The 12732-nt window shown below is 41.6% G+C and overlaps 1 protein-coding gene across 4 annotated transcripts in view; it reads right to left on the reverse strand.

Annotated features, from left to right (window-relative positions):
• Positions 1-885: 885 nt before the first annotated feature.
• LOC148024760 (uncharacterized) overlaps positions 886-12732 on the reverse strand; it is a 40449-nt gene continuing 28602 nt past the window's right edge. For 2 of the 4 annotated variants that reach the window (XM_087694411.1, XM_087694409.1), the window contains exons 7-17: positions 5756-5838; positions 4483-4587; positions 4303-4374; positions 3952-4094; positions 2930-3023; positions 2631-2695; positions 2416-2520; positions 2249-2324; positions 1403-1515; positions 1249-1308; positions 886-1154 (exon numbers count right to left, since the gene is read on the reverse strand). In XM_087694411.1, the coding sequence (XP_087550537.1) occupies positions 1049-1154; positions 1249-1308; positions 1403-1515; positions 2249-2324; positions 2416-2520; positions 2631-2695; positions 2930-3023; positions 3952-4094; positions 4303-4374; positions 4483-4587; positions 5756-5838 (1022 nt within the window). In that variant the 3' untranslated portion in view covers positions 886-1048. Of the gene's footprint in view, positions 1155-1248; positions 1309-1402; positions 1516-2248; positions 2336-2415; positions 2521-2630; positions 2696-2929; positions 3024-3951; positions 4095-4302; positions 4375-4482; positions 4588-5755; positions 5839-12732 lie in introns of those variants that run through there. The other 2 variants (XM_087694410.1, XR_015693355.1) reach the window with 2 other exon arrangements.

Here is a 12732-nt window from a genome sequence, read left to right on the forward strand (position 1 = left end):
AAAAAACTAGAGGATGTGATTGTGAAGGATTTAAGTTTGAAACCATGAAGAACAATGTGATATCTTAGTAAGAAAGAAAAATAAAGTTTGAAAGTCAAAATTGTAAACCCCCAAAGGAAAACTTTAGCACCGTACATTAGGATCAACAAGTATCCCTAAAATTGAGAGAAATAACTTTCAAATCATAAGGAGGAACACATCATCATAGAAAATAAGGAAACACAACTTTAAAACTCATTTACTTCACAACTATAACTTCAAAGCCTAAAAGGATGTGAGAGGCAAAATGTGTGCTTTTGAAATCCAACTTTCAAAGTTCCTAAACATGTCGAGACAATAGACAAAAAAAAACTTAGTTTGAAACCCAAACTCATAAATCTCTGAGAAGAATGAAATGTTAGCATCCTAAAATAAGATTGCTAGATATTGCAATGAGAAAATTTAATAGATGAAGAGATTACACATCATTAAGCTTAACACAACAAAAGCACACAAGTTCTTGTTATCAGTCATTGTTCGTTTTTGTGGACATAATAATATCAATGTCTTCCTTCAGTCTGCAAGCCATTAGACTTCAAACATTATTTAGGTTATTAACCAATTCTTTAAAGAAGGCTAGAGTCCTACAAAGCTGGTTGAAGATTGAAGTTGGTACATGTCAAGATAGCCATATTCACGGACCAATCAACAATGAATTCACAGCAAAATGATGAGGGGCTACATTCAGTTGGTTGAGATTATAGCAATATTAATTAGTGCAGCTAATCCTGTCAACACATAGGTTTTATAATCAATCAGTAACACACGGTCCTATCAAGCTCCACTAACATAAGTTTTTTAGCACAAATGCACTCATATCACACACCAGGATTGGGAAGACAAGAATTGATAAGAAATTTCATGCCAGAGGGGCTTTTTACAATGTAGGCTTTTATATTTACAAGTTCTTGAAAAAATCAGGATTATGGTTTACACACTAGAGACCAGAAACTACTGACCTCAATAAATCAGGCATTGTAAACACCATTGCATTTAGAACCGATTTCCCCTAAAAAAGAAAGTCGCTGAATCGCGACCTTTTGATGGCCATATCATTCTGTTTTATGAGATAAGCACCGTCTCCAACATCCGAATATGGGCAATTAACTCGATGCCTGCACATCGACATGACCATGCATTCAGGTACAAAGCTTTCAAGTCATAAATACAGCATCAAGCAAGAAGACTTCGTTTTTTTCAGACACATACCAGGTAAAATGATCGTCACAGCATATTGAGTTTCGAATGTATTTCAGACCCCTTCCTTTCCTGGACAAATTGTGAAATTTTTTTATTTCAAGGTCGTACACAGCATATTTTGGCTCTGAGATCTCATATCCACTGTCTGAACAGAGAGTTTTACCAGGTGGCTGTGTACATGTTGTAATATCTCTCAAATGCCTTGTCGAAACAGAACTGACAGCACAGCAGTTCACTAATATCTGTCACATCACACGTCGGCTTGCAGCACTTTACCTGCATTAAAGCATTGTAGCATGAACTGTTTTACTGCACACCTTAAAACATGAAACTAGCATTAGGTGTATGCTACAAGAAAGTTGAAAACTAGGAATCATAGAAATAATCTCTTCAGAACCAACTAGTGTATAGTTTACAAGAACATAGCATCTCCAGTTATATTTAGCAGTCACAAAAACAATGTCTTTGAGTGCAACAAACCTCAACCAAATTACAAGTATATACCGCAGCTTTAACATGTTCAATGTAGACAGACCCTAGTAAGTGAAAGGCTACATCAAAGTTCTCTCACTGCTGGTTTTTAAGAGTAAAGAAACTACAGATGTGCTCACTCTCATGCTTGTGTGTGCGAACTATCTAACTCGCCTTACCTGGTTCAGCACAATCACACAAATATGGAGGCGATTCCGAGACAGCTTACTGAGACTGATCACATGCTACTTTTGCAACTACCCCTCTTAGCCTTTAAGAAAGGTTATCACCCTTCAAATCCTTTGATTTTACAGTTTCTGGCGTCTTATAATACAAGAAACAGAAAAGGACAAAAGCACTCCTGCAGGTATACAGTGAAGTTTTGCTGATTGTGAAAAGAAGGGCATTACACCAACTGCTCCAAAGAGGGCTAGCCTGGTGTGTCCATTGCATATTCCATACTGTGCTCTAGTCTTCATATCAAATGGTGAACAAAATATTTTAAAGAGATACAAAAGAACAAGGATAAGACCAGTACCATGCACTGCATCTTATATGAGTACAGGCGCCTATGTGATAAATGCTGTGAAAGATGCTCCATCAGGTGACCTGAGCTGCACATTGACTGGCGGATCAAATTTAGGTAACTTCATACATATAGGAACAGTTTCCACTTCAAATACAAGCCCTTAGAGAAAGACATACCCATCACAAATAACACAATCACAATCCATACACGTCACAAGATTTGAGCGCCTACGGCAAACACTACACTCTGCATTCAGAGAATCAGCTGCGATCCTCCTGCATCTTTAAATCTCAGCACATAAAGGAGTAAAGTCAGTCAGTACAGTCTAAAATGGTCTTAAAGAGTCCAAATACAATCTGCAAAAATGAAAAGCAAGTTTAAAAAGGTGCACCTATTGTATAAACGCCATAGTTCAGAGCTGATAGTATTTTCGTCTGAATCATTTTCAACTGGAATCTGCACATAAATAATAATTCAAAAAGTGTGCAAATTGTCTTTCAACAATTTTCAGCTTACTATTGCTTGCATCAGTAGAAGTAGAATGCTAAATGATGCTCATATTCCATGATACATGTAACCCCTCCTGACTGCCAAAACCCCAATGGGGAAAAACAACAAAAAGACAAAAAGCAAAAGGAATAATGACAATCGTATCAAGGCATTAATGCAGAGTGGGCATTCCTTGCTTACCTTAAAATGAGTTGGGTTAGCAGGTGTAGGAGCTGGTATTGCTTTTGTAACCAGGCAATCTGTCGAAAGGTGGCCAGCTTTACCACATTTCCAACTGCCAAAATCAGAGGCTAAACTTGAACTACGCTTTAAGTTTTACCATGCTTATAACATGTCCAGCATTTGCTTTGCAGTTACTCAGAAGTATGTTTATATTGCTGAATTCAGTTTGAAAATTACTGCTGATTCAGAGAACCCAAAGACAGTAGGGCAGTCATGTAATAATGATCTTCAAAAAGTACACGTATGAGACCCCAACAGACACCTATTCTTTTGCCTTCAGAATAATTCGATATGCAATCCTGAAGTCTAGGCAACACCTGATTTTTAAGTAACACCTCACAATTTGAACACTAATGCTCTGGCGAACTGCACTTTATAGTAACCTATCAACAGAATAATATATTGAATTGAGAGCTAGCAAATTCTAGGTGTATCGAATTTTGTATGCAGACTAAATCTACTATGTTAAAAAGGCTTCTGTCTTTTATTAGCAAAGGTTAAAGAAAATAAGAAAGGCATTAAAAAGATTTCATTTGAATTAGCATGTACATAAGAAAATTGGATACCTTGCCCATTGAAGAAAAATAGACATAATGCAGAGTCCCTATATTTGATAGGTTGTTATACATAAAGTAGTCTAAAGGGATAGAGAACAAGGCATAGTGCAGGAAGGTATCTATATGTGTTGTCCTTGTCTGTGCAGCCTGCCACATGTTATGCAAATAAGAAAAACCAGTTACCATGTGTATGTTAAGGATCTAACTGGGCAAGCATCAACCAATCATCAAGCCACAATTCATGTTATCCCAACTTTCAGTTGAATGTGCTCGTTTGTAGTAAAAATAAACAAATTAATTTCAGGTTCTTTGATTGCATCATGTGAATTTGTGCACAATTATGTATCGCCATGCATGTGTATATGTTACATACAAAGCACAGCAGCCATGCAAGTACTTGTACAGCACAAAAAGCCATTTTACCAATTATATGTTAAGAGACTGCTGCCTCGAATCATCCAACGATGCTTGTCATAGTCCCAACAATCTGGCTTAAGCTCTGGAAGCTGAAGTGCCCCTCTTGGTGTGGCCAAGGAAACAAATTCAGATGAACCAACTTTGACTTCCTGCAAAAAATGCAGTTTATAAAGAGCAGTGCATCTGCTGATTTAACTTGGAAGAGATGTAGTGTAGTCACAACCCCAACATGTACACACCTCACCTTTGTACAGTAGAAGAGGCTTCAAGCCTTCCATAATTGTTCTATACAGTAGTATACACACTAGAACTGACTGGAAATAAACATGAACCATGCAGAGTATTTGCAATAGTCACCTCCGCACACTTGATTGCATGCTCTCGTAAAAGCTCCTCCTTGCACTCCACGCTACAAACGTCCTCCTCTGTCTGCGAAAGTAAGACCCTAAAATAGTCAGCCTTTAAGCTGTTAAGCATAAACTGAATAAACAAACACACTACAAATTTCAAAAACTCTGAAAAAGTCTACTCCACAACCTTGTTGCAAATGTACGCACCATATCGTCCACACAGCACACAGTAGGGTTCACCTGGAGCTGCAAAGCGTTGATCCTTCCTTCGCATAATTACATCATCTACAGGCTGTCCAGAAATGACATACGTTAGAGACACGAGCTTATGTTAGAGTCATACAAGCTCCTTACTTACATCAAAAGGTTATTACTTTTAAGACACTGTATTGTCCAATCAAAAAGCCTATGAATCAAGTACAGGCAGAAAGGGCTCCAATTGAGAATGGATGGTACACTACAGATGTCTGTAATGCATTCATGAAAGCCATTACATTGAACTCGGGAAGAGGTGAACACTGTAACAGATTGAGCATAGATGCACACAGACCCAGGTAGAATTGTGTGTAGTGTTTGGTGCAATGCATTATGTACGTGATTCAATACTGGCCTAAATTTTGGGTACGTCAAATTCATAAGGTACATCAAGAAAACAAAAAACACTAAATTTTTAGAGCATATGTAGCACAAGTTCAAAAAAAGAAGAAACCATGGTCCATTGCACAATCATCAATGCCAAGTGGCATTTACACACACGCACGCATGCATGCACAAAAGCAATAGACACATAACATATATATGTAGTTATTTATTACAACAGTGGCATTATTGTACACATTACACACAATATCTATACATACATATGCATAATTATTTACAGCAATGGCATTTACACACAGATGTCATTGTGCCACCCATATGCATGTCTGCACGCGCGTGCGCATTTGGACAGACACACACCCCATGTGAATATGCAGCATTCAATAACCTTAAACCAATTACAGCAGGGGCATTTGAGTGTACACATACACATACACAACCTATAAAAGAAGGGTTTAATAAATCCAAGTACCCCCGGTGCTGACATGACTAAAAAGGGCAATTTAACAAAAAAGCAAGTGATCATGTGTGAATAGTTAAGAAAATACAGATATATGTACGGTATATAAAATGTGTGGAACAGATCCACACACTATACAAATCCTACCTTGACACAGACTATTCCAACATACATCTATCATGCACCTACACAACAACCACCTACAAAGGAGCTTCTAATAACAGAGATTCTATAATGACATAGGAAACCCTCTTAAATTAGTCAATCAACCTCACATCTTCAACCATCTACTTGCAACAATCATGGGGAAAAAAAACAACGCTGCAAGTTCCATATGTCTACAATCAACTATTGTGAGATGTAAGGACAAGTTTTCAGCACATTAATGGAAAAGTTTTACCTTGCAAGAAGCCACATGCATACGATCACCTTCAGAACAAGAAGCCATCTCCCTACTATCTCCTCCATGATCTGGTACAAAGGCTAAAACATAAAGCTTCATTAAGATCTAGAAACTCAAAACAAGGCAGTGAAGATCATAACAATTCTGATTCTTCAAAGATTTTAGTGGCAAACTGAGTGCTTAGCTAGTAGGACTAAGTCAACCAGTGCATAAGTGACTATATACTAATCTATTGGCGTTGTAACTATGCTAGCTGTAGGTAGGTGCACAAACTAAATATAAAAGTGATTAGTCATGCCCATGTGAGGATCATAATGACCATTGACATGCTAAATGTAGACGTGCGGAACCATCTAGCCAGGCGGTCCATCATCAATGTCCGCACATGTTAAGCTTGCCATCTCAACATAATGGTATGCCCTTTCACCAACAAACTGTGTATCCTTTATTGCCAACCTTTTTGCCTAGCGCTTGACGAGATTGTTGGCCATACGAATACTTCCAAAGACATTGGCACAGCAAAAAATCTAAACAGGTCAGAGAATAAGAACACTCTCATGGGCTTAATTATTGAATAAATAATGAAACTACCTGTGTCCACCGATTCCAGCATTTATTGTACAACAGTAACCAGAAACAGGCTGAGAGGTTCAATCTAAAGGCTAAAGATAATATGGCTGGAGTTGAAAAGGCTTGGTAGTACTCCCGAAAACTTGGATGATATTGACTTAATGGTCTTGGAGGTTCAGCATCAGATAAATCCATCACTTAAACTAGACTCGCTTGCTGGGTCCAAGTGTGAGCCGAACTTATTACTTTTCCAATAAGAGACCTTGGTAAGAGGCTATACAACATAGGAATTCACTGTCACATCTGATCAAGTCAGCCAGTCTCAGTTCCACAACCTATTTATAGGCAGCATCTGTACATACTTCATTCTTCCAGTATTATTTTGCATATGTGGGGTTTACAACCGAGGCCATTCATCACACAGCCATCTTTTTGTTCTTCATTCCAATTTCCCTCTCATTGCTCACCTTCCTTTGCATCTTTGTATCCATCACTCGCAAAAGTTAGCATAAGTAAGCTCTGTGGCATCTTATCATGGTTTGTGGGAATCAGTCTAGGACTTCCTTGTGAGTAAACAAATGCTCTCATCCAATCAAGGTTGGGATCACCTTCTAAAGTTGGATCCTTCTATCCACAGAAGTTTAAGTCATTAAAATATGTGATTTATTAAACAAAATCGTGAACCTGTACTGAAAGATAAACAGCCCAATAAATAGTCCTCTAAAACATCCCCATAGGATCCAGCCTACACACGAGACACAACACAAGGGACTGAACATCAGACTCACCTCTCATCCATGGAGCCAAATGGGCTCACCCCCAAGCCTGGAAGCTAGTAGCACTCTGGGTCGCAACCACATCCCAAGGGTTGGCGGTCCATACCACCAAACCACACCATCCCAATATACAAATGCATCAATCAAATGGGTTAAGAGTCTAAGAGTGGTGATCACACAATGAATGTGCATAGTAGGGCCTGGAGTTCTATAAATAGAACTTGGCTCCCCTAAGCCCCAAAGTGTCCTTAGTGTTTCACGCTAAGTCACTTCATGACCACAATTACCAACGCTACTAGCACCCATTCAAATGTCCAAGGATGTATTAATTGCCCCCTTATGAATGATTATTGTCCTCAGCAATGTCCTTATGAACAAAAAGAGGGGACAACGACTCCTCAATGAACATACGGACTCCCAAGTAACTTTCACCTATGGGTGGTTTTTCCACTCGCCCAAATACTTTGGATAAGCAATTAAACAAGAACGTTTAGTCCTAAGGTTAAGAACCACTTTGGGTTCAAGTGGAATATATTAAGCAGTATTCTCAAGCCGCAACTTCAATTAAGACAATCTGCTCACCTTTGTTAAGAGACATTCCCTAGACGCGGTCACGTTAGCAGTGCCACGTGGCAGCAGTCAGCAATCCGATTGCATCAGTCAGCTGCATTTAATGCAGCCGACCTGATCATTTATGGGCATTATTTTCAGTCTATAAATAGGCTGAGTTTCCAGCAGTCTTTGTACATTGTCTCTGACAAATTTCAGCCTGCTACCTGTGGATATTGCTCTCGGGGCTGACAGAGATTGAGATCCTCGAGCTGGAGACATACGCAAATATTTTCTTTGCACCCGTGTATAATTCCACATCCTTATACTGCAGATTTTCTATATTTCACTGTCTCTTTCTCTCTCTCTCTCTCTCTCTTCTCTCTCTGTTCGCTCTTTTTCATGGCCATTCGCTTCCGCATTGCTTCACTTTGACATGGTATTAGAGCATTGAAGGACTGACCTAGGGTGGACCTATCTCAAGAGGAGTTTTCAGCACAACACAAGGCTGTGTTTTCAGCGTTCAAGTGCGAGCAGGTGGGCTGCGCATCAAAATAAGGCTGAAGTGAGTGTGGGCGTGCAAGAAAAGAGAAGATTTGCTGAAGCTGCTACTGTTTTTGCTGTTAGAGAAGGAAGAAGGCTGTGTTTTTGGCCTTTAAGTGCAGATTTTACCTTTTCATCACCTCCGAAGGGTGGAGGAGGAACGGGACGAGCAAGCTTCAGCCCTAGCAAGCTATATTTTCACAATCAGAGGGGGCTGCTTTTTGTGTTTTGTGTAGGCATTGCAAGTGAAGATGTCTTTTGAGGCCAAGACAGAGTTTCAGGAAATCATGGATCGGAAGGTGCCCGTCCTACCGGCTCTTCCTTCAAATCAAAAGCTCGATGGTGAGAATTACCGCATCTGGTGGGTTATGATGCTTGCCATATTAGAGCCCTATGATTTGGCGGAGCGTGTTACGGAGGCTATCAATCATCCTTCGTGAGACAAGTCCAAACTCTCTTCCAATTAGAAGGCAGAGTTAGCAAAGGCTCAGGGATTGGGATAAACTCCATGGACGCATTCGCTCGTTTTTATTTCTCTCATGTACTACAGTTGCTATCTCTCATATAGAGCATTTGACGGCGGCTAGGGAGATATGACTAGAGTTGGATCAGATGTATAAACGGATGACCATCATGAAGCGAGTTTCTTTGGAAGTGCAAATGAGGACTATGAGTGTCAACAAGTCATCATCCATGCGGGAGCATATCAACAAGCTAAGGCAGCTTCATTCAAAACGCAAGGAAGGTGATTACTTCTGAAGACATGGCAATAACTCTTCTTTCACAGTTACCGCCTCACTTCAATGGTCTTTATTCTGCCTTGACTGCTTCAAGGCGGTTTGAGACTCTTCGGTGGGAAGAGTTGGTTCCTATGGTCTTGGACCAAGAGGAGCAACTAAAAGGAACTAATGCTTCGAAATCTAAAGCTTTGGTTGGTCTATCCTCTTAAAAGAAGGGGAAGGACCAAAAGAAGGACGACGACAAATCTAAGAAGGACAAAGACAAGGACTCTACCTGTCACATTTGTGGCAAAACAGGTCGCTGGAAGAACGATTGCCCCGACAAGGAGAAGAATGAGAAATCTTCAAAGGATTCCGGAGTGGTGGCAGCTCCCTTATCAGCTGCTTTCCTCCATTTGGAGGTGGTTTTGGAGAAAGTTGAGGATTCAACCCTACCGACTTCTGATACTACGTTGACGGCCCCCTTTACTCAAGAGTGGATTGTTGACAGTGGTGCCTCTAGGCACATGATTCCTTCTTCAGCAAGTGTTACTTATTTGTGGCCTTCTCATGGTCAGATTCTTATTGGAGATCGTTCATCTATTCCTATTCAGGGACGGGCAACATGCATCTTATTCCAAATGGGCGTGGTGGTGTTCATGCATCTAAGGTACTTTATGTGCTAGCTTTGGGGTATCATCTTCTTTCAGTGCACAAGATTTGTGCCCTCAGCCTCTTGGTTGAATTTGATGTGGATTTTTTTCGGATTCTGATCCTCAAGGAAATAACGGGCTATAACGACCCACGGATGATGATCCGAGCACATGGCATGAAAAAGAGACCAATGGAGTGCCAGCATGTGAGTTTGGGCATCTAAAATAGCCCCTCCACCCATGCGTTTGGGGGTGCACGCATGCGACCAAGAAATCCAGGAAATACCTGCATGCAATGAATCCTTCTTCCATAGCATGAAACGAATAGATTGAGTAAGAGCATTCAGACTCGTAGTAGTCCAGGGCAGCAATGGCAAGAAATATGTGAGCATTGGCAACATAATTGTCTGGGCTACTTTGAGGCGAACATGGAAGGGCCAGGCCTGAGACTTCCAATACAGAAACTTAGCCGCCATTTTCTAAGAAAATTCACTGTAGAAGCTGCTTTGGGTGAACATCAATACCCAAAGGGTACCCAAAATGCCTGACAATGGAGCCACGAGGAACAACCATACCTTGCCAGTCCAAGGACTGCAAATCCGACTCCGTGCAGCTGAGAATGGCTGATTTGAACGCATTGATGCGAAGGCCGGACGCCTGACCAAAGAGAGCCCAAGCATCCAATGCTTTTCGAAGGTTATCCTTGTCCACACGCAAAATCATAAAGCTGTCATCAGCCAAGGATTGACTAATGAAGTGCTGTCCAGAAGGAAGCGACAATCCAGCCAATTGAGTAGAAGCTGCCATATGAGATAACATCGAAAGAACTGGATGAGTCGCAAGGGCAAAGAAGAGAGGGCTCAAAGGGCACCCCTGTCTGACAGAGCGGGCAAGGACAAATGGCTCAGTAACACCTCCATTCAGCATGACTCTCGAAGATGCCACAGCATTGATGGTGTAGATTAGACGAGACATCCGAGCACCAAAGCCCATAGCAGACATAAGTTCAGCAAAACGAAAGACCAGTCCAGATAGTCAAAAGCCTTTTCCAGGTCCAATTGAATCAGTACGACCTCCTGATTAGAATGCCTTGCATAATCAATCGCCAGTTGCGCATTTAATACATTATGTAGAATGTTTCGGCCCTTAATGAAACCATACTGGAGAGGGTGCACAATGACAGGGAGATGCTTATGGAGCCGATTCGCCGTTACTTTGGAAAAGATTTTATACATAGAACCCATCAAAGAAATTGGACGCCAATGTTTCAACGTAGATGGCGAAGGAACCTTTGGAAGCAGTTTAATAAGTCCTTCTTTCCATGAGGAAGGCATGATCCCCGTTTCCCACACCTGCTGAAACAAAGCCTTCAATGGTTTGGCCAGTTGGGTAGCAAAAGCCTCAAAGAACTCATTGGTGAGACCATCCCAACCCGGACTTTTATCCTTGGGCAAGTGTAACGAAACGTCCATAACCTCTGCCTCACAAATATCTGACTCCATAGTAGCTTGCATGTCGTGCGGAACCTGATTGCGGACCAGGTCATAAAAAACCGAACGGGCCTGAGTAGTTTGGGCTGCAGATGGAGAAGTGGAACCAAGAAGGTCGCGGAAATAATTCCTACACATATGCACAATAGATTGCGGATCAAGGATCAGGTGGCCTTCTACATCCTCGAGTCAGGTCATATTCTCTCGAGCAGGAGAGGCATGGAGGGCTCGAAAGAACTTATGAGTCTGACACGCACTATCTTGCAAAGTCTCCGTCAGATGTTGCAATTTGGCCTGCTGATACGAATTCAACTAAAATTCTTTAATAAGATCAGCCAGCCGCATTACCAGTGCTAGCAGAAATGCATCATCCGGAGTGTCCACCAGCAGAGAACGAACCAAAGTTAGCAGGTCCTCTGTTGCTTGTCGACGCCGCCGACAAAGAGAGGCATGATGGATCCCATACTGCCGAGCAACCCGCTGCACATTAGAGCAATCTTTCAAATGAAGCAGTGCCCTGAGAGGAGAAGTCCAATAAGAATCTATCAATCAATTGCTGCATATAGCCCTGAAAGATTGCGTGCTTCAAGTAAGACGAGTTGAAACGCAAAGGAAGTCTCTCCAGAAATTGCTTGAAAGGTGCAATGGGTTGTGTAAGCAGCTCAAGCTGCAGAGGAAAATGGTCCGACAAGGCATATTGCTGCAACACTTTCATTTCGAGCATCTCAAGAAGAAAATCATCATTCTGCATGATGTATATGCGGTCCAACCGCGACCATGTTGTTGCATACTGGGCAGAATGGAAATTAAAGCCTGTAGAAGACAAGTGTAGCCAGGACCAGAGATCTTGCTTAAGAACAGTAAGAGCCAACTCATGCCACATACGACTTTCCGGCGCGTCCATTACCGAATGCTCCGATGTGGACTGGGAAGAATCAATACACATATTGAAATCCCCCATCAAGAAGCCCCGTCTGCCAAGCGACAAGGAGGTCTGCAAAGTCTGCCAAAGATCCCGGCGAGATAAAGGATCATTCAAAGCATAGAGACCAAGAAACCATAAGATCTCCCCTTCGAATAAAATTTCAATCACCAGAAAGCGGCCATGCACATCATTTTTAATAAGAGCAAGCTGATATTTGTCATGTACAATCATGAGCACACCCGAATAATGCATGGCCTGTGTCCCTGCATAGAACAAACGAAAGCCATGGCAATCCACAACTTTTCCAACTTCCCCGTGACTCTTATGCTCAACAGCACACAGGACATCCCACTGATTCTCATGCAATACAGTCCACATGGCATGTTGCTTGTGGCGAGAACAAATTCCTCGCACATTCCACGTGGCTATTTTCATGTGTATTCAAAACAAAATCAAGTACAAGGCACAGCTTGCCTCGATTTGACTTTTTCTGCGAGAATGTCCAGGACTCCCTCATCCAAGAAATCCACCAACACAGCAAAAGAGTTCTGAGGACCAGATTTGGAGGTAGATGGCATATCTGCTGGCTTGGGGATGGAACGGGGATAACGACGATCCCACGGGGTAATGACGTTGCCTCTGGTATCAAAAGCCAGCTTAGCAGGTGGACCCTTTGGACGATCCAAATACATTCTCCTGGTGGGCTGAGGACGGGGGGAAGAGGAAACCATAGCAGGAGCAGATCGCTC

The sequence above is a fragment of the Lygodium microphyllum genome, chromosome 15 (genome assembly GCF_053477565.2).
Source record: "Lygodium microphyllum isolate KBCC chromosome 15, Lygodium_microphyllum_v1.1.10, whole genome shotgun sequence".
Taxonomy (NCBI): Eukaryota; Viridiplantae; Streptophyta; class Polypodiopsida; order Schizaeales; family Lygodiaceae; genus Lygodium; species Lygodium microphyllum.